This window comes from Octopus bimaculoides, chromosome 28 (assembly GCF_046866305.1).
Source record: "Octopus bimaculoides isolate indiv1 chromosome 28, ASM4686630v1, whole genome shotgun sequence".
Taxonomy (NCBI): Eukaryota; Metazoa; Mollusca; class Cephalopoda; order Octopoda; family Octopodidae; genus Octopus; species Octopus bimaculoides.
Genome location: NC_142955.1, coordinates 23,083,687 through 23,109,602, shown reverse-complemented (window position 1 = coordinate 23,109,602; position 25,916 = coordinate 23,083,687). Strand labels below are relative to the sequence as shown.

General features: G+C 37.5%; 3 protein-coding genes and 1 long non-coding RNA gene across 4 annotated transcripts; 3 read left to right on the top strand and 1 right to left on the bottom strand.

The window, feature by feature from the left end:
• The first annotated feature begins 1,083 nt into the window (after positions 1-1,083).
• LOC106878326 (uncharacterized) lies at positions 1,084-4,372 on the top strand. The gene is made up of 2 exons (XM_052977510.2): positions 1,084-1,180; positions 1,621-4,372. The coding sequence occupies exon 2, from the start codon at positions 2,045-2,047 to the stop codon at positions 3,749-3,751; it is 1,707 nt and encodes a 568-aa protein (XP_052833470.2). The 5' UTR covers positions 1,084-1,180; positions 1,621-2,044; the 3' UTR covers positions 3,752-4,372.
• A 4,684-nt stretch (positions 4,373-9,056) lies between these two features.
• LOC106878338 (uncharacterized) lies at positions 9,057-17,979 on the top strand. The gene is made up of 4 exons (XM_014927533.3): positions 9,057-9,741; positions 13,654-13,747; positions 15,151-15,198; positions 16,335-17,979. Exons 1-4 carry the CDS (start codon positions 9,496-9,498, stop codon positions 16,718-16,720), a joined length of 774 nt encoding a protein of 257 aa, XP_014783019.2. The 5' UTR covers positions 9,057-9,495; the 3' UTR covers positions 16,721-17,979.
• Positions 17,575-19,640, bottom strand: LOC149130757 (uncharacterized). The gene is made up of 2 exons (XR_016238790.1): positions 18,668-19,640; positions 17,575-18,550 (listed from the first exon to the last, which is right to left on the bottom strand). It is a non-coding gene; the product is annotated as an uncharacterized LOC149130757 (long non-coding RNA).
• Positions 19,641-19,678: 38 nt separating this feature from the next.
• LOC106878325 (uncharacterized) lies at positions 19,679-24,486 on the top strand. The gene is made up of 2 exons (XM_089344223.1): positions 19,679-20,467; positions 22,198-24,486. The coding sequence occupies exon 2, from the start codon at positions 22,623-22,625 to the stop codon at positions 23,562-23,564; it is 942 nt and encodes a 313-aa protein (XP_089200349.1). The 5' UTR covers positions 19,679-20,467; positions 22,198-22,622; the 3' UTR covers positions 23,565-24,486.
• The last annotated feature ends 1,430 nt before the right edge of the window (positions 24,487-25,916 follow it).

The following is a 25,916-nucleotide window of genomic DNA, read 5'->3' as shown; positions in this document are numbered from 1 at the left end:
TGAATGGGCGTATGCTCAAAACATGTAAACAAATTCAGTAAAACACAAAGTAAATAATATTTTGTTGTTGAATCTTCCCCATCTTACTCCTAAAACGTCGTTTTACGTTCTTCCAAGGTGTATTTTGGTGTCGCCTCTATTTCGGTAATCCCATTGTACGACGCACTCCAACAATCAGAATATATAATCGTCCTTGGTTTGATAAATTTTTCAATTAATGGAATAACAGTTTGAGAAGAACGGTCAGGTACAAAGATTAGAAACCTATTTTTATCCTCTCTATCCCGTCCTCTGTTGTATTTGCGCTTGCACATCATAGATTCATCTGTTTCTACGGTGTGCCCAAGTCCACCAATTTGGTAGGGGTTACGCAGAAGATAATTGCTTGTACTGATACTATTGGACAACAGTAGATTTTGAAAGGCCGACTTTTTAATAGACTCTTTACCAATAACATGTAGTGTATGATTTATTTACTTTGTTTTAAAAAGTTATTTACTTTGTTTAGAAAAAACCCTAACATGTTTTGCGCATGACGTGCACTCGCGCTAGAAAGTCGTAGGATCGACTAGTCACGACTCGCTATGCGTTTGTGCGAGTGCGCGCACCGGGACCACTTTCCTTGAATAATACCCATTTCGACCAGTGTGCTAACGATTCTACCAGCTCACCGCCTTAAAACAATAAGGAATTCCCAGACGGGGAATTGAACCCTGGCCTCCCGCGTGACAGAGAGTGTGGCATGTGAAATAAAATGCTGAAAATAAACAAAGGATCAGTGAGTAGAGCCATCTATTGGGTAATTCAGGAAGTAAATCTTATCAAGGGAAACAACTAACACAAGATGTCGTTTTCAATGGGTTCTGCCTCGCTGTTTGTATTTTGAAAACGATTAAGTTTAATTACGTCATGTGGTGTATAAAAAGTTAAATTATCGGTTAATGTTTACTTTAACACCCGGCCACTGTGTTGTGTTTGTGGTGTTATGGGCTGTGATGAGCTATGTGGAGGAGGATTGAAGGTGAAGCAAACGGAAGTGAAGACAGCAGGACCCGGCTGAAGAGCCACAGGCGCATGCGTGGCAGTTCGAGCAGGGACGGCGAGCGTAGAGGTCCCGGTTTTAATTTGGCTGATTGTGTTTTCATATGAAGCGATCGCTTATCCTGTCACGGTCGACAAGGTAAGGTCGCTGTATTCCTTTCTCCCTTTTGCTTCTTGTTCTGTTGTCTTTTCCCTCCGTCACACTAAAGGCTATTTGTTAAATGATTATTCTGGAGCATATTCACCATCTACTTCAATTACTGCTTCCCATTTGCTTGGCAGACAGTCAAACCATCATTTAAAGATGTTTTTGTTAAATGTTGTTATTGCTTTTGTTGAATAAAATTTGTTTTAAAGAAGCAGCAATAATTATGCCTTAAGTTGTGTGATGCAATTTTAAAAACAAATTGAAAAGTAAAGTTCGGTTGTTGAGGTGAATGTTAACTTCCACAATTTATCTTTATAGAAATGAAGTAACACTTCTACTATTGTATCTCTGCTATTAAAATATCCTCTATATCTGTATATTGTATCTCTGCTATTAGAATATCTTATACTGGTGTTTCTCTATTGTTTCAGAATATCGGACGACTGACATAAAAAATTGCTTACATCAAATCCATCATCAACATTTATTTTCTTTTAAAGACTAAAGAAAAAGCTTACATGGAACAAATATATAATTCTATGGTAAACTACAATGAAATATTTCTTCTGAATTGAGATTATCGGCAGCATTTCTCTACTGTATAGTCTGCAATATGTACAAGACAAACTTGCACTCTGACAATTAAATTTGGATGAAGTTTCAAATATATTTGTGGCATCTTCAGATATTGACAACAATCAGAGTTGATGTGAAAATAGCTGTAAAACATTACGGAGAAATGAATGATAAAAAGTGAAAAAGGAAAATAAACACATTGTTCTGAGAGGAGAAAACTATTGAAACAATGGATAATGTTACAGACTTAAAGGATTGATTTATTATTTTGTTGAAGAAATGGAAAAAGAGACTGAAAAATCCCCATACCATTGTGGTATTTGTCAAAAATCATTTTCTCTGGAAAGTAGGCTCATTAAACACAAATGTATTAATAGAGGTGAGAAACCATATCCCTGTGATGTTTGTGGTAAATCATTCTCTAGAAAGAATTGCTTAGCTAAACATAGACGCATTCATATGGACAAGGAGCCATATCATTGTGATATCTGTGGTAAATCATTCTCTCAAAGAATTGAATTATATTCTCACAAACGTGTTCATACAGAAGCAAAACCTTACCGCTGCGATATCTGTGGTAGATCATTTTCTCTGAAGCATCATCTAACTGGTCACATACGCACTCACACAGGAGAAAAACCACATCATTGTGATGTCTGTAGTAAATCATTCACTCGTTTAACTCATTTACGTACTCACAAACGCATTCATACAGGAGAAAAGACACATCATTGTGATATCTGTGGTAAATCATTCTCACAAAAGAGTGGTTTAACTGTTCACATACGCATTCACACAGGAGAAAAACCACATCAATGTGATGTCTGTAGTAAATCATTTTCTCACGTAGCTTCTTTACGTGCTCACAAACTCATTCATACAGGAGAAATGATGCATTGTGATATCTGTGGTAAATCATTCATTCACAAGAGTGATTTAACTTTTCACATACGCGTGCACACAGGAGAAAAACCATATCGTTGTGATGTCTGTAGTAAATCATTCCCTCGCTTAGCTTCTTTACGTATTCACAAACGCATTCATACAGGGGAAATGACACATCATTGTGATATCTGTGGTAAATCATTCATTCGATCAAGTAACTTAGCTTCACACAAATACATTCATACGAAAGAGAAACCATATCAGTGTGACATCTGTGGTAAATCATTCCCTATTACTTCGCACTTAATTGTCCACGTACGTAGTCATACAGGAGAGAAGCCCTATCCTTGTAATATCTGTGGTAAATCATTCTCCACAAGTAGTGTGTTGACTGCACACAAATATGTTCATACAGGTGGGAAGCCCTATTCTTGTGACGTCTGTGGTAAGTCATTCAGTCAATTAAATAGATTAACTTCACACAAGTATGTTCATATGCAACAGAAACCATATCATTGTGACGTCTGTGGTAAATCATTCTCTTATAATGAAAGCTTAAGCATCCATATACGTAGTCATACAGGAGAGAGGCCCTTTTCTTGTGATATCTGTGGTAAATCATTCTCTAGAAGTAATGACTTGACTAGACACAAATATATTCATACAGGTGAGAGGCCCCATACTTGTGATATCTGTGGTAAATCATTCAAAGCTACCGGTGTCTTAACCAGACACAAACGTATTCATACAGGAGAAAAACCATATAAGTGTGATATCTGTGGTGAATCATTCTCTAGAAGTAATGGCTTGACTAAACACAAATATATTCATACAGGTGAGTGGCCCTGTTCTTGTGATACCTGTGGTAAATCATTCAAAGCTACTGATGACTTAACCAGACACATCCGTATTCATACAGGAGAAAAACCATATCAGTGTGATATCTGTGGTAAATCATTCTCTGAATCTGGTTCCTTGACTAAGCACAGACGTATTCATACAGGAGAAAAACCATATCACTGTGATATCTGTGGTAAATCATTCTCTAGAAATGATGGTCTCGTTAAACACAAACCTATTCATACAGGAGAGAAGCTATAGTGTGATATCTATGGTAAATCATTCTCCCAAAGGAGTAACTTAATTGTTCACATAGGTATTCATACAGGAGAGAAGTGATATCTGTGGTAAATCATTCCCTGGAAATGATGGTCTCATTAATCGTAAATGTATTCATACAGGAGAGAAGCCATATGACTGTCGTATCTGTGGTAAATCGTTCTATACTAGCAAGTTGACTACACACAAATATATTCATACAGGTGAGAATCCTTATGACATATCTGTGGTAAATCATTCTCTAGAAATGAGGGTCTCACTAATCATAAACGTACTCATACAGGAGAAAAACCATATCACTGTGATATCTGTGATAAATCATTCTCTCAGAGGTAACTTAACTACGCACAAGTATATTCATACAGGTGAAAAACCATATCAGTGTGATATCTGTGGTAAATCATTCTCGCAAAAGATTGGTTTAACTTTTCGCATTCGCATGCACACATGTTCTTTTACGACATCATTCTATCTCTCTCTCTGTAATTACTACTAAACAATGAAGAGGACACAAACGTTACTTCGCATGCTTTTGAATCTATCATAACCTGCCCGTTGAGGCAAGGTATTGTAACGTAACGGTAAATAAATATTTCCTGAAAACTTCATGCATTGTTCATCTTTCCCATCTTACAACCAACTTTTATCGGCACAACTGCTGACTCCGACATTGTTTACAAATCGATTTCTCCCATTACAAGATTTAAAAATTATATTACGATTAATAAGAGGAAAGACCGCTATAGTGGATTCCTAATATGCTTAAGAAAAAAACCACTGGGGTTGATACATTGGACTAAAATTTCCTCATGATGCTGCCCCTGCATGGCTGAAGTCTAATAATAGAAGCAAGTAAAAGATAAAAGTTAAATACACATGATGTGGTTTAAGCTTTACTTGTTACTATAGAAACAGGCACCAATGCGTCTGTGATATTCAATTGGCTAAAATTACCTGAAATTTGCAAATTTTGAAAGCTATTAGAATTTTATTTATTATTTCATGGCAAAAATTCTTGGCATTGATCCTCCTCTCTAATACCAAATGCTTTACAAAATGTATTGAGTGTATTTTGTGATGGCACAAGCAGTAGACAGATTGTCCTGTCTTCAATACAGCTAAAGAGTCCTGTCTCTGTTATGTTGTATTCGATGGCCAATCACTTTTCACAGAGTACTTGGCACCAAGATTACTGAGGTTACCTTGTCTGCTACGGTGCCAATGGATCCTGTTCATTTGGCTGTAGAAATGATTGCAATGTAACTGGTGCCAAGCTGTATTACCCTTTGCCTTTTCCTTGGATAACATCCATGGCGTTGAGAGGGGAGGATGGTATGCATGGGTGACTACTGGTCTTCCATACATGACCTTGGCTGGACTTGTTTTTCGGAGGGGAACTTCCTAGGTGTGATCCTGTGGTCATCCATGACCGAAGGGGATCTTTACCATTTATACAGTACTTCACGCTTATTTTGTGTACATAATCTGTTTTGAATTTAATTTCCATATGCCACTACTGTGCTCCTAATTTCTGTATATGCATTGCTATATATCAGCTCAAGTTCAGAATTAAGCAATATTTTCAAGCCTTGAAGATCATGAGTGTAGTGGACGCACATCTACGACAGTCAATTAAAGGGAAAGATTCATGTAAAAACCACTCAAGAACTGGCTAAAGAATTGCTAGTTAACCAGAAAACTGCCTGCAACCATTTGTATGCAATCGGAAAATCAAAACAGCTTGACAAATGGGTACCACACGGTTTGAACGAAAGCCAGAAAATGCACAGATATGAAATTTGCTCGCTGCTTCTTCTCCGTAACCAGACCGATATCTGTGGTAAATCATTCACTAGAAATGATGGTCTCATCATCATCATCATCGTTTAATGTCCACTTTTCATGCTAGCATGGGTTGGACGATTTGACTGAGGACTGGTGAAACCGGATGGCAACACTAGCCTCATTAATCATAAACATATTCATACAGGAGAGAAGCCATATATGACTGTCGTATCTTGTGATATTTGTGGGAAATCATTCTCTAAAAGGTTTAGTTTAACTATTCACACATGAGAAAAACCATATCATTGTGATGTCTGGAACAAATCATTCTCTTGCATAACTGCTTTACGTACTCACAAACGCATTCATACAGGGGTAAAACGGTATCAGTGTGATATCTGTTGTAAATCATCCTCTAAAAATGATGGTCGCACTAGACATAAACACATTCATACAGGAGAAAAACCATATCACTGTGATACCTGTGGTAAATCATTCTCTAGAAATAGTCACCTGAATACTCACAAATACATTCATACAGGTGAGAATCCTTATCACTGTAATATCTGGTAAATCATTCCCTGGTCCACGTGACTTAACCAGACACAAACGTACTCATACTGGAGAAAAACCCTATCACTGTAATATCTGTGGTAAATCATTTTCTAGAACTAGTGATTTAACTACACACAAGTATATCCATACAGGAGAGGATACTTATTGTCGTATGTGTGGTAAATCATTCACTGGTACTCGCAACTTAGCCATACACATAGGTATTCATACTGGAGAGAAACCATATCACTGTGATATCTGGTGAATCATTCTCTAGACATGAACGTAATCATACAGGAGAGAAACCATATCATATTGTGATACCTGTGGTAAATCATTCTCTAGAAATAGTCACCTGACTACTCACAAATACATTCATACAGGTGAGAATCCTTATCACTATGATAAGTCATTCCCTGGTAGACATGACTTAACCAAACGCAAACGTATCCATACAGGTGAAAAACCATATCACTGTGACATCTGTGGTAAATCATTCTCTGAGTTTGGTCACTTAACTAACCACAAACGTACTCATACAGGTGATTAGCCATATCACTATAGTAAATATTGTTCTGAAAATACTTATTTAACTAAATCTAAATGCATTCATACAGAGAAGCCATATTACTGTGATATCTGTGGTAACTCATTCTCTCAAATTAATGACTTTACTAAACTCATATGTATTCACATAAGAGAAAGTCCATATAGTTGTGATATCCCTGGAAAAGAGTGCATGCTAAGAAAGAGTTCTTGAGAGACTATAAGTATATATATGATGGAGATTCCATGTGGATTTTTAGAAAAATGCAAGTTCTAAAGTTCAGGATGAGAGACAAAAGTTTGGGTGGCTATCAAATTTTTGTCTCTCGCAGGCTTCCATAGTGGCTGCTAGTAGAGCAGTGTCTCCCAACCAATTCGGCTCCAGGACCCTAACCCTAACTTTCCAGAGAAATGTATACCCCCATCGGTGGTTGACAAAAGACTTTATTTTTAGAACAGTGTTATACTGGCAAACAATCTTCACACAGTATGCTTGGCTGGAGGGATTGGTTTGACTTGGCTGAGTACAAGTGTAGTATGTTTACTGTGAAAAAATTATTTCCATAAAGTCCATGTCCCACTAAAAAAAAAAAGAAGAAAACTAGATCCCATGCTCCCCGTTGATAGTCACTATTATATAGCTTTTGAGTACAGCATTTTGGGTTTTAGACTTAAAACAATGTGATTGTGGTTGTTCAATGAGGTGAGTCGTGGTCAGCTGCAGTTTTTGGTGGAAGTAGTGTGTGCTATTGCCAGTTGTAAGTCGAACTGTGGAAATTCGATACATGCCTGCATATTTAGTTTCTTTACTGATTCAGGGGCGATCCTTCAATATTGATCTTGTAAATGGTTGATAGTTGTAATAGAGACATTAGTCTCTCTCTATCACCTTTCAACATAATTATATATGAAGAAACAGTAGAACAATTTAACAACATGATAAAAATAAGTTTTATTTTTGATGATGCTTGGTTTTATAAACCCTGTGTCACTCAACTTAGCAGCCGCTGATTGATTTGTAATCGGTACTGGAAGATTAAGAGCTTCCTTGATACATGCCAGAGGAGCAAATAGCTATCACATCGATAGCATTGTGGTGAAGAGTGCTTCAATGAGGAGCAAGGTGTTGTCACGTCAAAGGTCTCTCGCTCAACTGAGCTTACAAAGTGAAACAAACTCTTTAAGTACTAGTTTTACTACTCGTGCGCACTCAAGGAGCTTCCGGAAAGGCAAGTCCGTTGCGCATGTGCAGATAGTACTTCCTCAATGGCGGCTATAATTTCGTGGCACTACAATCTACAGAGTATTGATATGAAGAGACATCATTCACCCTCTTTTACGACCTCGTCTCTTCACCTATGTCTGTGGTTCTCAACCATATGACCTCTGGGTGCCCTTATAAAATATTTGTGGGACCACACTAACAAAATACTAAATTGGGGACCTATAGTAGTATTTTAAGGGTCCATGAAAAATTTTGGTATGATGTATTTATTGCCAGGAACAATTAGCTTTCCTTCTCTAACATTTTACATAATCAATAGCTACAAGCATAATGGAATTGCAAACAACCAGCATTGCATAAATGAAACTATTTATGTAAATAGATGTAAAATAATTTCTGTCAATTCTTAATGCAGTTGCAAAAACCAAATGAAGGGCAGATCTTTTATTTGGCTGCCACTTTTCAATTTCTTCAATTTTTTTTTTCTAGTTGTTTTCATATTTGGTGTCTTGGTGTAGTTTTGTATGGTATTTATTGATATAAAATAAATTTTCTTCATAAATCAAGAAATAAAGTGCTGATAGCTTTTACAAGTTTGCAAATTTTAGGTAATTTTAGTCAATCAAAGCCATAGATACCTGTATTGTACAACACACACGCTTGAAACTGAATGGAAGAAATATCTATAGAAAGTAGCCACCAAATTTGACCTTAAACACAAAGATTAAAGTTTTTAAGTAGAAACCAACTAACTTTTAGAACAACGATCCCCTAAATATAAATAAAGCAGCGAGCTGGCAGTGTCGTCAGCACGCCGGGCGAAATGCTTAGCGGTATTTCGTCTGCCGCTACGTTCTGAGTTCAAATTCCGCCGAGGTCGACTTTGCCTTTCATCCTTTCGGAGGTCGATAAATGAAGTACCAGTTACACACTGGGGTCGATGTAATCGACTTAATCTCTTTGTCTGTCCTTGTTTGTACCCTCTATGTTTAGCCTCCTGTGGGCAATAAAGAAATAAATATAAATATGCTGGCCAAAACATTTACACCTGTGTACTTCCTTGGTACGTAAACTATATTTTGAAATAGACAGCCGAATGCAACAAAAATTAGTGAAAGGATTGAAAAAAATTGAGTGGAGGAAGAGATAGAGAGGAACATAGAGAAAGGGAGAGAGAGAAAAAGAGAAAGACAAGAGAGGGAGATATTGGCAGAAAAAGCGAGAGTGTGAGTGAAGTAGGTTACGAGAAAGTTTATTGTATGTGTTTAGAGAGAAGTTCTGGAATGTGACGTAACAAATTTAGTCACACCTGTAATTGCAGCTAACGTTGTTTTATTTCTTTGCGCGGGAAAACCTAACTCAAGAGATAAATTCAGAGAGAGGGTTACGGAAGGAACTACTCAAAGTGTGAATAACTTTAAGAAAGAAAATTCTCATTCGCCAAACCGACAAGGTAATCTTAATAAAAAGAGCAGTTTTCTTCAATAAGGCCGTCGGCGGAATAGAACAAGGCAACTATCAACCTGGTAAGATAACGCCAGATCAATTCAAACATCAACCCAGGAAAACGAAGATAAAATATTGATTTATCCCGCAAACAGAGCAAACCAGGAAGATGGTGACGAGAATACCCAATAGAACAAATCAAGTACCAGCCCAGCAAGATATCCCATACAGAACAATGCAACCATCAACCGAGGGAAATGAAATTATAGTGAATTCATTATTAAATGAACCGTCAACCCAGAAAGAAAAATCTAGAACTCAGATGTTTCTTGACTCGAAATATTATAAATATGGAACGTTTTGTTTTCAGATATTTCTTTTAGCGGGTGTGGTGACTGCTATTATCCTAAGTCAGGTAAAACTCTCAGCTTTATTTACTTTCAGCTGGGGTTTGAATAACTTGGAATTTTCTGTTTGGCCAGAATTTTTTTCTTTTGTATTACATATTTCAGAACAATAGGGTAGGTTTTTTTCCTAAACGAGAGAAATAGATTTTTTAATGTCATTTTTTTAAAGTTCACCTCCCATCCGTCCGTCCCCGACTCGCAACATCACCCCCAACATTACATTTTCGTCTCGTACTACTGCCATCCTTTTTTCTATAGGTCATAAAAAGTTAAACAATTAAGAGAAAACATGTCTCGAAGCGAAGAGGGCATCTGGTGGAATGAACTTGAACTCCACAGAAAATTATGCCTGGTTGCAAATGCAACTGTCTCCATACTCCAAATCGTTATAATTATTGATTATATATATATATATATTTACTTGTTTCAGTCATTTGACTGTGGCCATGCTGAAGCACAGTTTTGAAGGGTTTTTAATCGAATAAATTGACCCCAGAACTTATTTGTTTTAAAGCCTAGTATCAAACTACCTGCTCAAATGATTTGTTTATAGTGATCAAATGTTCATACTGCGCACTCACTCCATCAAATCGACATTGACTGAACTTGTGCACTGTGTCAGGTGTTGAAGTGATCGCAGAGCAACGTGAGATGAAGTGCTTTGCTCAAGAACACCACCCAGTCTAGGAATTGAAACCACGATCTCGCGATTGTGAGTACAACACCCTAACCACTAGGCCTACACACACACGCACACAAATCAATGTAATTACACGCATGCCGTTGGCGATTTCTTCTTTTTCACCTTATTTGGACTTTTCCCCTTCTCCTTTCTGGCGAAGAGCTATGCTCGAAGAGTTAAACTTTCTCCTTTCACTGAGCGTCAAACTAATACACTTGTACACACACACACACACACACAACGGGCTTCTTTCATTTTCCATTTCCCAAATCCATTCGCAAGACCTCAGTCAGCCCAAGGCTATAGTAGAAGACACTTGACGAAGGTGCTATGCTGTGGGACTGGACTGAGAACCATGTAGTTAAGTAAATTTCTTACCACATAACCACCTGTGTGTGTGTAAAGAGAGAGAGAGGGGGAAGGTGGAAATAGATGTAACCTGTGCATATACCTGATATTTACTTCAACAAACACATTAGTAAATAGAAGACTTGAACAGTATTGGGAAAGTATTAAGATGGTTCTCGAGAGCCGATGCCCCACCCACAGTTGAGTGTGATATGACGGTTAGAAAAACATACCCTGAAATTAAAAAAATTAATAGTTCTCCTTAACAAACTAACATGTACCATATCCAACGTATACATCAGCAATACAACCATAAAAATGAATATATAAACAATTAAGAACTCTTCACTATAGGAACTAGACTCGAAATCAAAACTACAGCAAACCCAACCACTAAAATAAAGAAAGGACCATGCCAAAACACTGATTTTAACCTTGACCTAAATAGACTGCGATCGGTATGAATTAAAAATCAACTGCAAATGGATAAAGTTTCAGTTTCTACACATCTGCCCCTCCCCGAACACTAAGTGGTGGCCGTCAGCAATAGGTAGCACACGTAAGTTGGAAATTTCTCTGTTTTCGCTGGATAAAAACAGATTTTCTTTCACAATGCCCTTGGAAACGATGGGAAATATCTTTTTAGTGAGAGACAGACATTCATAGTTTATCTTTTTTGGTTGAGCGTAATGGAAAAAGTTTGAAAAAATAGTTTTTAGATTCATTTATTTTTCGTTTGAGTAACAGAAACAGGTTTAAAAAGAGATTGCATGTTTCATGGTGTGAGAAACAAATTATCATAAATACGGTGTTGAATATGCTCTTACTATTGTGAATGTTAAGGGCAATTTAGCTATCGTTTTTTACACATCACACGACCATCTGATACCTTCCTTGTTTCTTTGTTATTTTCCCCTTAAACGTATTTAACTGAGTAATGGAAAAATGTTTTGTTTTTTTTAAATGCCATGTGTCACGTTAAGAAAGAAATTCATAAATATGGGGGTCGAAATTTTTTTTCTTTTTTTAATGGAAAGATTTTTTTAAGTGCATAGTGCCCACAAAATCGACCAAAATCGGTCCGGGGGGTGGGGGTGTAAGCGAGGGTACAAAACGAAACCTTTTTTTTCAGAATTTTTTTTTGTGTGTGTTCTGCTAAAAACATTTCTAAGAGTACCCGTGTAAAAAAAAAATCAGAAAAATCCCCGTCTTAATGGAGAAATTCCAACTTATGGGTGCTACCTATCACTGACGTTTGCCCACTAACTAACAAAAAACTACCTCCATTGAGTTTGCTTTGAAACTGGCCAAAAGGATGCATCCTGATGTAGCTGCACTGATAACAGTGACAGGTTGCATCTGCAACTGCCAGTAGTCTATGCAGTGGAAACGTGTGTAGGTCATTATAACTTGCTGAACAAAATTATAAAATAAAAGGTCCTCGCAAGCAGAATTCAGTGTCCAATGAAGGAGAGGCTGGCACAGGTGCCAGGCGTTGGACTCGGTTTGACTTCGATTTCAGACCTCAAACCTCAAATCCCAAATTCACCTGGCTCAACAAGTCCTTCAAGCAGGGCCCCTCAGTGTCCAATGAAGCAAAGATATGAATTAGTGAGCCGGCCACACCTTTGGCAGAGGTCACAGACCATGCTCCTACCTGCCCTGCCCTGCCGGGTCCTCCCACGCACTGCACACCTCCGTATATCATCGTCATCATCATCATTTAACATCCATTGTACATGCTGGCATGGTTTGGACAGTTGCACCAGATTCCAGTATGATTTGGCATGGCTTTCTATGGCTGGCTGATGCCCTTCCTAACGCCAATCACTTTGAGAATGTAATGGGAGCTTTAACATGCCACTGGCATGAATGCCTTTGCATGACACCAGGTTGGTTTTACATGCCACTGGCATGGATCCCAATTTGCATGACACTGGTGTCTGTCATGACTGCGATTTTGCTCAGCTTGATGGGTCTTCTTCTCAAGCATGACATAATGCTAAAGGTCTTGGTCATTGCCTCCATGAGGCGCAACACTCAAAAGGAACTCGACCACTTTATCTCCATGAGGCCGAATGCTTGAAAGGTGTTCTTTACGTGCCACCAGCATGGGTGCACTTGGCTTGTTGGGTCTTCTCAAGCACATTGCCAAAGGTCTTGGTCACTAGTCATTGCCACTGTGAGGCTCAAAGTTCAAAGATCATGCTTCACCACTTCATCTCATGTCTTTTCTGCTTCTCCCCTGTCTAGATATATACGTCTCCTAGCATCCCTTCTGGCAATCTGATACAGTTCCCTGCTACCCCCCATTCTTCCAGGCCTGTTTCTTAGCTCTAATGGCCCCATCTACTGCATCCTCCACCACCATGTTACCCTAGGTCTTGATAAGACTTTGCACCAGCCACAGAATTGGTCTGTGGCACTCAGCAAGCTGTCCCTCAGAAATTCCTAGTTGCCCTCTATACCACAAGTCTTTAGCTCCTCCACCCTTTTATCGAATTTCACAATTAGGATGTCCCTAAATCTCTGATCATAAGAAGTGTCCTTAAGCTTCCAAATCCTTCTTTTCCAGATTGGTTTACTTCTTGGCAGCCTTCTGACCTGGAGCCTAAAGTCACTAATTACTAGTTTATGCTGATTGAAAAATAAAGATATTAAGATATTTTTCTTAACATGATATCAACGGTAGCCTTAACACACACACACACACACACACACACATACACATATATCTCATAAGTCTGACAAGTGTATCAGGTCTGTGTATCCTTACAAAACACAGACAAGCCTTAAAGGGGACAGTAATATAATGAAAGCAATAGAAAGCACACCAGTCACCATCTTATCTTCATTTTTCTGTTCTCGTCTTGTTTTCTTTTGACTTTAGACGCATTATCATTTACTGCCTTCTGTGATGTCAACTCCTCCACAGCTTGTGGCACCAACGTCACCACTGCCTATGATATCACCTCCTCTGCAGTGTAAGTATATATATTATCACCATTTCACCTTGCGTGTGTCTATAAAATCCTCTGAATCTGGAACATTTTAATGTTAATGAAATCACTGAACATGTCTTCAATATACTACAGACTTAAAATAGGCAACAATACTTTCACCTTGATATGTAACAGACATACTAAAGAAATGAATGGTAAAACTACCCACCTCATTAAATATGAAAGAAATGTCTACAAAAAGGCGCAGGAGTGGCTGTGTGGTAAGTAGCTTGCTTACCAACCACATGGTTCTGGGTTCAGTCCCACGGCATAGCACCTTGGGCAAGTGTCTTCTACTATAGCCTCAGGCTGACCAAAGCCTTGTGAGTGGATTTAGTAGACGGAAACTGAAAGAAGCCCGTTGTATATATATATATATATATATATATATATATATATGTATATATATGTGTGTGTGTGTGTGTATATGTTTGTTCCCCCCAACATCGCTTGACAACCGATGCTGGTGTGTTTACGTCCCTGTAACTTAGCGGTTCGGCAAAAGAGAGCGATAGAATAAGTACTAGGCTTCCAAAGAATAAGTCCTGGGGTCGATTTGCTCGACTAAAGGTGGTGCTCCAGCATGGCCGCAGTTAAGTGACTGAAACAAGTAAAAGTAAAAAAAGAGTAATAATTAACTGGACCATGGCTTTAGATGACACTTTCATAGGATGAAGCCTTCTCTGTATGTTTTGTATAATTGTACTATCAGCTCATGAAACTCCGATGTGATGTGTATAATATATAGATGTTTATATAATCTTAGCCCTCTTTCATTAACGTGTGGTAATTGTTCTGCATGTACTCTCTTGTACTCTTTTACTTGTTTCAGTCATTTGACTGCGGCCATGCTGGAGCACCGCCTTTAGTCGAGCAAATCGACCCCGGGCACTTATTCTTTGTAAGCCTAGTACTTATTCTATCGGTCTCTTTTGCTGAACTGTTAATTTACGGGGACATAAACACACCAGCATCAGTTGTCAAGCAATGCTAGGGGGACAAACACAAATACACACACACACACACACATATATATATATATATACATATATATGACGAGCTTCTTTCAGTTTCCGTCTACCAAATCCACTCACAAGGCTTTGGCTGGCCCGAGGCTATACACCTTGCCCAAGGTGCCATGCAGTGGGACTGAACCCGGGACCATGTGGTTGGTTAGCAAGCTACTTACCACAAAGCCACTCGGTCATTTTCATTATGATAATGATGATCATGAAACAGTTAATATATTGCATACTCATTTATCAGATGATAACCTGAAGTATTAAATAGATGAAATGCATCAGGAAGTACCCTTTTCTTTGAATAGTCTTCTGTTTGATATTAAAACATTCCCTTCTTATGGTTTGCTTCTTTGTATCTTACAGTCCACCATGCCTTCTTCCACCTAAAATCAAGTGGTTACACAGATTTAGGTAAGCTAATTTATACAGTTTTATTGCATACTTTTTCTCGTAATTCGAATTACCTGCTTAGATATTTAAAGTTAGAGATTTAAGCTAATTCTTACTATTACAGTGTTAATTAAAATACTTTCATTATAGACATGTGATTGCTATTTCATACTTGGGTTAAGTTGTGCTGTTAGGGTTAGGGTTAGGATTAGCAGGAGGGAAATTAGGGTTAGGGTTAGGATTAGCAGGAGGGAAATTAGGGTTAGGGACAGGGTTAGGGTTAGCAGGAGGGAAATTAGGTGAAGTATGTTACCATTGTAATTAAGTGCTATGACAAGCATGAGTTAATTATTTTGAAAGACATGGGTCAACTGTTATTGTAATTAGGGACATATGGGACTGCTACTACTACTACTCTGAGAGTGTAGCGAGTGCTTTTATGTGCCACCGGCACAAGAGCCAGTCAGGCGATACTGGCAGCGGCCACGCTCTCAAAATGGTGTTTTTTACATGCCACCTGCACAGGAGCCAGTCCAGTGGCACTGGCAATGACCTCGCTCAAATGTATTTTCATGTGCCAGTAAGGCGACGCTGGTAATGATCACACTCAAATGGTGCTATTTATGTACCACTGGCACAGAAGCCAGACAACTGCTCTGGCAATGATCACGCTTGGATGGTTCTCTTAGTGCCCCACTGGCACAGGTGCCAGTCATCGAATTTGGTTCAATTACAATTTCAGTTTCTCTTGCCCCAACAGGTCTTCGCACGCAGAGTTTAGAGTCCAGTGAAGGAAAGGTTGGCACGGGTGCCAGTCATCAAACTTTGCTTCGATTTCGATTTCACATGCCTCAACAGGTCTTCGCAAGCAGAGTTTAGTGTCCAATGAAGGAAAGGTACGTAAAAGTGGGCTGCCTACACCCCTGGTAGAGGCCGCAGATTATGGTCTCACTTGGTTTGCCAGGTCTTTTCATGCACAGCATATTTCCAAAGGTCTTGGTCACTAGTCATTGCCTCGGTGAGGCCTTACTGTTCGAAGGTCGTGCTTCACCACCTCATCCCAGGTCTTCCCTCAACTGCTAAGGTGTAGTACTTTATCACACAGCTATCCTCATCCATTCTTGCCACATGACCATACCATTCTTTTTCTTTTTCAGAAGGAGTAAATTATTTACATTGGAAGAAAGATGAGAGCCAGAATGTAGGCAACTTTCAGTTAGTCAATGAAACCTGCGTATTTGTGCCACAAGATGGTATTTATGAAATAAGCTATGCAGTACAATTGCTCATTCCCAAAGATACCCTTCTAGCAGTTGTAACCCTGATGTTTCAGAAAAAAAATAATGAAGAAGATTATGTATTTATGAAGAAAAGTTGTAGTTCTTTAGATATGTCACAATACACCATAATGCAATCATCGTTTACATACCAACTTAAAGCTAATGATACAATCGTTTTGAGAATGAACAAGGCTGGATTCATCAGTCGCAATACACCCTCAGGCTATCTGTCGATAACCAGCTTACACATAAAAACTCAATAAAATGTCTGTGTTGTGCTTTAGACATGGATCAACTTCCTTTTGTTTATAAAACATTAGAGATTCTTTTGATTCTTTCTTTTCTATTATCCATTTTAATCATTGGTCTGTAGTTATATTGAAGCTCTTCTTTGGGGAGACTTTCATTTGATTATATATTGTCTGGTACTTCTTTAGCCATTCACATAAGATACGAAAAACAAAGAGAACGTTGATGTAAAGGAAGATAATTTGGACAACCATGAAGACACTGCCAAGTGTTTCTGTTTGAAGGCACCATACTTCACACATAAACAAAATTATTGCCCTGCACACGTTAGCAAATGCAGGGTATTGTAGTCGCTCGTCTTTGCAAAATTACTGGAAAGCGGCTGAACGGATTTTCACCAAAATTTGGCATAAATACTCATTAAAGTTTGGTTTATGGAATTAAAATGATTTTTTTTCTTTGTTCACATAGACACAAACGATAAGCAAGGGAAATAACTCTGTTATTTTGTTGAAATATAAATTTGTCAGGTTATTAAATTAAATTTTATTTTAGCTTTGTGTATATGCCTTTCATTACTATCATTACTACTACTACTACTACTACTACTACTACTACAAAATCAAATAGAATTATGTAGAAAAATATTATTTGCATAGGTGATAATCGTTCTCACAGCAACAATGCTTTTCTCAATATATATGTAACGGTTAAGAATAGTTGTTATAACAGTATGTTGCAGGATACGAAAGATGAACAATGCACGAAGTTTTAAGAAAGTATTTATTTACCATTACATCACAATACCTTGCCTCGCCGGGCAGACTATAACATCCGAGAGCAGGCAAAAGAAAAATGTGGTAGAGTGTTTCTTTGCATAGTTTGGCATATACGAATTGTTAGTAGTAATCCATAGATAGTGATAGAATGATGTTGTAAGAGAATAGAATTAGAGCTAGTGAGAGTTGTAGGGTGTGGGACGTTGTCTCACAGTTGCTGACAATAAGCTTCATTACTCCCTCTGATCAAGTTTCTAGCTGGTCAGCCAGACTTCGTTGTGGTGTGACAACTCGTTGAGTCGTCACCGACTGGTGACTGAACTAACTTTTTGCTATGCCATAATCCGACTGCTAGAAATAGCAGTTATATTGCATAATGCCGCTTTTTTCATTAATCTCAATGAAAAAAAAAAATTTATTTATTTTTTGACATTTTTTTCAATTTCATCATTGTTTTCTTTTATTAAATACTTTTTTACAAAACCTCAAAAAAATTCGTTTTATTCATTCTTTTCAAAATTCTTAATATTTAAGTTTCCGTAATGTTTTCAATTTCAAAACCTCGTATTTTTTCTTATGATCTTTCATTGCAACTGTTATCTGGCTTGATAGCAATGTCTAACTGTCTACCTAATGTAGTTGGTTCCTTGTATCTTATTAAATGTGTTGTCAGCATCATGAGATTCATTTGGCACAGCTTCAATGGTTCCAGAAACATCATAAGGCACCTTCATTGTCATCTCCACCCTTTTCATCTGACAAATAATTAACATCTGGCAGAGGACTGATGATTAATTGAACATCAGAATAATTTCCTTCTACTACTGCCACAGCTCCAGCCAGTGTCTCCAATATATTTCTTTCAGAAGGCGGCGAGCTGGCCGAAACGTTAGCACGCTGGGCAAAATGCTTAGCGGTATTTCATCTGTTTTTACGTTCTGAGTTCAAATTCCGCCGAGGTCGACTATGCTTTCATTCTTTCAGGGTCGATAAATTAAGTATCACTTATGTACTGGGGTGAATCTAATCGACTGGCCCCCTCCTCAAAAATTTCTGGCCTTGTCCCTAGAAAAGAAAAGAATATAGTTCTTTCAGATTTTAGCGGTAATTGTTCATTATATGATTTTAAAAAAGTAAATAAAAATTAAGGGGGAGATAACTAGGTTCTCATTCTTTACTTACACCGAAGTATGTTCCATCATTCTTTACTTTGGAATTGATTGGAATGGCATGTGAAAGACCAGCGGCACCGCAATTCATTGTTCCTGAACATGAAGTCCTCAACTGTGAATCAATCTTGGAATATCACTCATATTAACCGAATCAGAAGACAAAATTCTTCACTGATTGGCACGGCGTCAGCTAATAATGAATATGTGCACTTGTGAAAATTGTAATTCACCATGTGTCCTTACTACACGTGGTGACACTATTGATGGGAAAACGTGGGTCTGTAAAAGGAGGATATCAGTTCATAACTCTTTGTTCTTCGAAAGAAGCCATATTTCACTGTACAATATCGTTTTGATCATTTATTGCTGGTCACACATGCGTTTCATAAACAGTCGGACTACAGTCCTAGATTGGTGTAATTTCTGTTGTGAAGTATGTGACGTTTGGCTTCAACAAAACCCAATGGAAGTTGGCAGTGTTGATGGTAATTCAATAAAGACGAGCAAGACATTTGTTCACTTTTATCTCCCCCTTAATTTTTGTCTACTTTTTAAAACTCCTTATACTTAACAATTACCGCAAAAGTGACAAATGATGTTTCTCATGAGAGAAACATCTTATCCTTCACTATTCAGTAGTTTCATATATCTTCAGCAGTTCTCAAAGTCGACTTGGGCGGAATTTGAACTAAGAACGTCCTCATGATTTTGCCAGCTTACCGCCTCAAAAAAATATGGAATTTCCCGGCAGGGAATGAAAACATCGCTTCCCGGGAGAAAGTGAAGTGAAATGACGTTTATTTTTAGCATTCACGGGTTCCACACAGTGATCTCTCATATTGTTTATATTTAAATATAAACAAAAAAGAAAAGAAAGTGAGTAGAGCCATCTGTTGGATAATTCAGGAAGTAAATTTTATAAAGGGAAACAACTTAGACAAACTGTCGTTTCCAACGGGTACTGTCTCGCTGTTCACATTTTGAAAACGGTAAGTTTAGCTATGTCATAATGTGTATAGAAAATTGACTAATGTGACGTTTCAAGGATACGGTAATAATGTTGGTAGGAAAACACGTAATAGTTTTGGAAAAATTCCACAGTTTGAAATGTTGATCTATTATTTTTAAAAGTTTATGCATAACTTTTGCGTGTTACGTAAAGTAAATCGCGAAAGTAAAGAATACGTCCACCCGGTATTTAAGGTTAGGATTAGGGTATTTGTTACGCCGAAAACGGGTGGTGTACATATTTTTTACCTCCGCCAAGTAAATTGCCTACATTTGCTGTAGAATGAGAATTTTTATTGTAAAATCAGTATAATTATTTTTGTCAATTCGTGTCTCTGTAATAGAACTTCCTGTTTAGTTTGCAATTAAACCCATCTCCGTCACCCCTCGTCCCGTAGTTCGTTTTTCTGTCTATATGTGTGTGTCCGTGAACGCATACATTCGTTCTCAGCATGTTTTTTGTTTCGACTTCATTCCCAATACCTTCCCCCTTTCTCGCACCCTTTTTTATGTACGTACGAGCCAGAGAAGAGGACAGAGTTAAACAAGAAAGAGGGCAGGTGCAGGTGTGCTGCTGTAAAGGAAATGCATGGTTATCTAGACGGATGGAAGAGCAAGAGAAAGAGAGATACTGCTCAAGAATGAGGGCTGAAGAGGAGATTTGCGGTTATCCTGAGGAGAGAGAGTTAATATGAAAGACGCCAGGAGCAATTGTAAAGGAGATCGATACATGGTTACCTGGCCAGAGATAAGAGCAGGAGAAAGAAGGAGAGAGAGTGATCAAGAATGAAGGCAAAAACAGGTGTGTACTGTAGAAGAGATACATAGTTACCCAGCCAAGGGATGAACAAAAGAGAGACAATGAGAGTGATGACTACGAGGGGCCAAGGTATACTTCCAAGGAGCAGGGATCAGAGCATAGATGGGATGATAGAGTAAGGAAGAGAGAGGTATATATATGTATGTATATAGTTGAAAAGGGGTTAAGATTCCATACAAATCAAAAATTGTTAGAAAATTAAATAAGGTTTAAAATCACAGTAGTATATTTTAGGGACAGAGAGAGGAATAAAATGTTGTGGGTTTTACAATTTGTACCCATATTTGAGTTTTTAAGAATTCAAATATGGGTATACACACACACACACACACATATATATATACACACATACATATGTCTGTGTTTCTCCCCTCTCATCACTTGACAACCAGTGCTGATTTGTTTCCGTCCCTGTAACTTAGTGGTTCAGCATAGGAGACCAATAGAATAAGTTCCAGACTTAAAAAAAAAAAATACTGGGGTTGATACATTCAACTCAGATTTCTTCAAGGTGCTGCCCCTGCATGTCTGCAGTCTAATGATTGAAGCAAGTAAAAGATAAAAGTTAAATACACATGGTGTGGTTTAAGCAGATAACAGCTTTGTTTGTTACTCTAGAAACAGGCATCAATGTGTCTGTGGTATTCGATTGTCTACAATTACCTGTTAAAGCTGTTAACATTTTATTTACTATTTCATGGCAGAAATTCTTGGCACTGTTTCTACAGCTAGATTCCCTCTTTAACACCAAATGCTTTACAAAATGTATTGAGTATATTTTATGATGGCACAAGCACTAGATAGACTGCATTGTCTTCAATATAACTAAAGTGTCCTTTCTTTACTACGTTGTCAGACGGCCAATCACTTTTCACAGAGTACTTGGTACCAACACTACCGAAGTTACCTTCTCCACTACAATACTGTGAAGTAAAAGGAAAGAATGAGTATGGTAGGGTAAACAGATTGAGAGGAGGGTGATAGAGGAGGGAAATAAAGGGGAAAAGAGAGAGAGAGCTACTTGTAGGGGTTTTTAATTCGTTTATTTTATTGATAAATTCTATTAATTATTTTATCCTTTTCTACTGGATATATTTCATGATTTTATAAATATTGACACTTTACAGTAATTATGTAATGGGGGAATCATATATGCCGGACATTGTCCCATGCAATTGTTATTTATTCTGCAGTCTTCAAAATTATTTGGGTGGAAAAAATATGAATTCTGTAGATGAGGTCAGAACAGTACTAGAGGAGTACTTTTTATCATGGACAAGTGAATTTTGGAAGAGGGGCAATATATATATATATAAGACACCATTTCGAGCGTGGCCGTTTTCGTGCGGGTGACACGTAAAAGCACCCACTACACTCTCTGAGTGGTTGGTGTTAGGAAGGGCATCCAGCTGTAGAAACTCTGCCAAATCAGACTGGAGCCTGGTGTTGCCATCCGGTTTCACCAGTCCTCAGTCAAATCGTCCAACCCATGCTAGCATGGAAAGCGGACGTTAAACGATGATGATGATGATATGTGATATAGGCTTTGCATTATGTTGTGTGACATTCTTTTAATAACAAATTGAAAAGTAAAGTTCAGTTGTTTACTTCTACAATTTATCTTTGTAGAAATGGAGTAGTACTTCCACTATTCTATCTCTGCTATTAAGATATCCTCTATATCTTATACTGTTGTTTCTCTATTATTTCAGAATATCAGACAACTGTGACATCAAAGAATTTCTTACATCAAATTAATCATCAACATTAATTACCTCTTAAAGACTACAGAAAAACGTTACATGCAACAAATATATAACTCAATGGTAAACTACAGTGAAATATTTCTTCTGAATGAAGATTAATGGCAGCATTTCTCTCCTGTACAGTCTGCATTATGTACGGGATGAAATTGCCTTCTCATAATTAAATTTTGATGAAGTTTCAAATATGTTTGTGGCATTTTCAGATATTGATGAAAATCAGAATTGATGGATTAATAGCCATAAAACATTTGAAATAAATGAACAGTAAAAAGTGAAACAACAAAATAAACATTGTTCTGAGAAGAGAAAACTATTGAAACAATGAATAATGTTACAGACTTAAAGGATTGATACATTATTTTGTTGAAGAGATGCAAAAAGAGACTGAAAAATCTTCATACCATTGTGGTGTCTGTCAAAAATCATTTTCTCTGGAACGTAACCTCATTAAACACAAATGTATTAATAGAGATGAGAAACCATATCGCTGTGATATCTGTGGTAAATCATTCTCTAAAAATGATGGTCTCAGTAGACATAAACGTATCCATACAGGAGAGAAGCCATATCACTGTGATATCTGTGGTAAATCATTCTCTAAAAATGATGGTCTCAGTAGACATAAACGTACTCATACAGGAGAGAAGCCATATCAGTGTGATATCTGTGGTATATCATTCTCTGAATTTGGTCACTTAAGTAACCACAAACGTACTCATACAGGGGAAAAACCATATCACTGTGATATTTGTGGTAAATCATTCACTAGAAGTAGTCTCTTGACTACACACAAATGTATTCATGCATGTGAAAATCCTTATCACTGTGATATCTGTGGGAAACCATTCACTGATATTCACAACTTAACCAGACACATCCGTATTCATACAGGAGAAAAACCCTATCAGTGTGACATCTGTGGGGAATCATTCTCTAGAAATGATGCTGTCACTAGTCACAAACGTATTCATACAGGAGAGAAGCCACATCACTGCGATATCTGTGGTAAATCATTCTCTGAATCTGTTCACTTAACTTACCACAAACGTACTCATACAGGAGAAAAACCATATCACTGTGATATCTGTGGTAAAACATTCTCTGAATCTGGTCACTTGACTAAACATAAACGTACTCATACAGGAGAAAAACCCTATCAGTGTGACATCTGTGGTAAATCATTCTCTAGAAATGACGGTCTCACTAATCATAAACGTATTCATATGGGTGTGAAGCCATATCAGTGTGATATTTGTGGTAAATCATTCTCTCAATCTGGTAACTTAACTAAACACAAACGTACTCACAGGTGATTAGCTATATCAGTGTGTTAGATATTTTTCTGAAAGTACTCATTTAACTAAATCTAAGCACATTCATACAGAGAAGCTATATGACTGATATCTGTAGCGAATCATTCTCTCAACTGACTTTACTAAACACATATGTGTTCATACATGAGAAAGTCCATATCACTGTGACATCCATTGTAAGTCATTCTATATAAATGGTGCTTTATGTAGACACAAACATTCATACACAAAAGAGGCCATACCAATGTGATATCTGTAGTAAATCATTCTGTAATTTAAATACCTTAGTTACAAACATATTTATACAAGAAATCAATATAGCTGTATTATCTGTGGTAAATCATTCACATGAAGGTTTCATTTTACTAATTTATGCATTCATATGGGAGATAAACCATATCACTGTGACATCTGTGATGTATCATTTTCTCAAAGAAACGTTTTACATACTCACAAATGTATTCAGACAGGAGAAAAGTGATATTGTGATATCTCTGAGAAATCATTCCCTGGCAAAAGATTATCTCCCCACTTAGCTATCCACTTAGAAGTATAACTGTATTATTATCCAAATTCATTATCTCACACAATGATAAACCTCTCAAGTCAATTTTTTATTCACTGAAGCAATATGTACCCTCGACTCTTCCTAATCAATAATCTTTTGTTTCCTATTTTGAAATAATCTTTGAAAGCTTAATGCTTTTCTTGATGCCAGCCATTTAGTCACCTTTTACATTACATAAGCAAGGCATGCCATACCTTTATTGTAAAACCAATATACACAGTTATCGTCTAAGTTTATTTAGTGAGAAGTTATGTAATTATGCTGTTTTACATATAACTACTACTGTGTTGACATAATTGTGGTAACTTTGGTAACTTACTGCTGTATTATTTGTAATAAAAATCGTTTATTCACTATGCTTGTATGTATTCCATCATGCCTGCCCCACTCTTCTGCACCTGTTCCTGCAAATTATCCAACATTATGTCACTTGTGTTGTCCTTCTCCTGTCTACTGTATCATCATTACTCTTCTGCTGCTCTGAATTCTCAGTCACCTCCTACTCCATCTCTCCCTCCCTATGTGTCTTGCATCATTGCAGATTGCCTACTTTTTACATCTCTTCACCCTTCCACCTAACCCTCATACATTCTTGCAGCCTCCACCAATTCTCCCACACTTTTCTTCCCTTTACCCCATTCATTCTTGTATGTTGATGGCCAAGTCTGACACTTCATTACCACTATGTTAATCTCTTTCTGAGATCCATGAGATTCCTCATGATCCTTCCCTCCTCTTCTTAATTCAGAATAGCCATGCAGCTCCTCTAAATTGAAGGACCTGTTCTGCTCTCACAGCTTTACTCCTCTCCCAGTTTGTCTGTCTCCTTGACTCACAATCCTGCCTGTCAATCTGTTTATCAGTGCCTCTCTGTCTTTCTATCTCTCTGCCTTCTCACTCATTTATCTTCTTGACAGTGTGGCCTGTAATCTTCAGCTTTTACATTATTTATCATTACATTGATCATTTAATCATTTATTGATTACATTGTCCTATTGCTCACCCCAATACAATTGATGTTGAACAAATGTGTTTGTAAAGTGCAGGCACTAAAACTTTGGGGCTTTCAACATCCTTCCAAAAAACTATTTTTGCACACGATAAGCAAATTTCTTTCCTGCGCTTACGGATAAGTGGTTAGGATGTCTGGTGAAGCAAGGAAGCCAGTGACACATTCTATGGTTCAAGAAGGCATCAGATGTACACAGCCAAGAATGAGAAATAGTTTAACACATCTGAGGGTAAGTATGTATGAATGTTTTTTATTTTCTTGTTGAACAAAAGATGTAGAACTGCAAATATTCAGGCGAAATATGTTGCACAAACCATGGAAGAATAAGACAGTTTCTGATAAGTGTGCATGAAAGATAATATGCGAGCCGACAGAATGGAACATCATAAAACCATGCATGCGTGGCAATTACTTGTCGTGATGGATTGAATGTGGCATTAAATTTGTGTTACAAAACGTGCTTTTATGTGAAGAAATAAGGTTTGAATGGAAGAGATTATTGTTAACAGAAAGATATGAAAAGGAAACAAACAAATTAAGAAATAACAAACTTGAATGCATGGAGTGTTTTGTGTTAATTACCTGAAACTTAAACGAAGAGAAAAAAATAAGTGCATGCTTTGAAAGAGTTTTTGAGTGACTATAAGTATTTATGTGACAAAGGTTCCATATGGATTTGTGGAAGAATGCAAGCTCTGATTTGTCATGAGAGACAAAATTTTGGGTGGCTATCGAATTTTTGTCACTTCCAAGCTACCATAGTTGTAGTCCT

Coding starts and splice junctions, on each gene's coding strand:
- LOC106878326 (XM_052977510.2), top strand. CDS start 2,045: ATGGAAAAAGAGACTGAAAAATCCCCATACCATTGTGGTATTTGTCAA.
- LOC106878338 (XM_014927533.3), top strand. CDS start 9,496: ATGGTGACGAGAATACCCAATAGAACAAATCAAGTACCAGCCCAGCAA. Junction 13,748..15,150: donor GATATCACCTCCTCTGCAGT/GTAAGTATATAT, acceptor TGTATCTTACAG/TCCACCATGCCTTCTTCCAC. Junction 15,199..16,334: donor AAGTGGTTACACAGATTTAG/GTAAGCTAATTT, acceptor TTTCTTTTTCAG/AAGGAGTAAATTATTTACAT.
- LOC106878325 (XM_089344223.1), top strand. CDS start 22,623: ATGCAAAAAGAGACTGAAAAATCTTCATACCATTGTGGTGTCTGTCAA.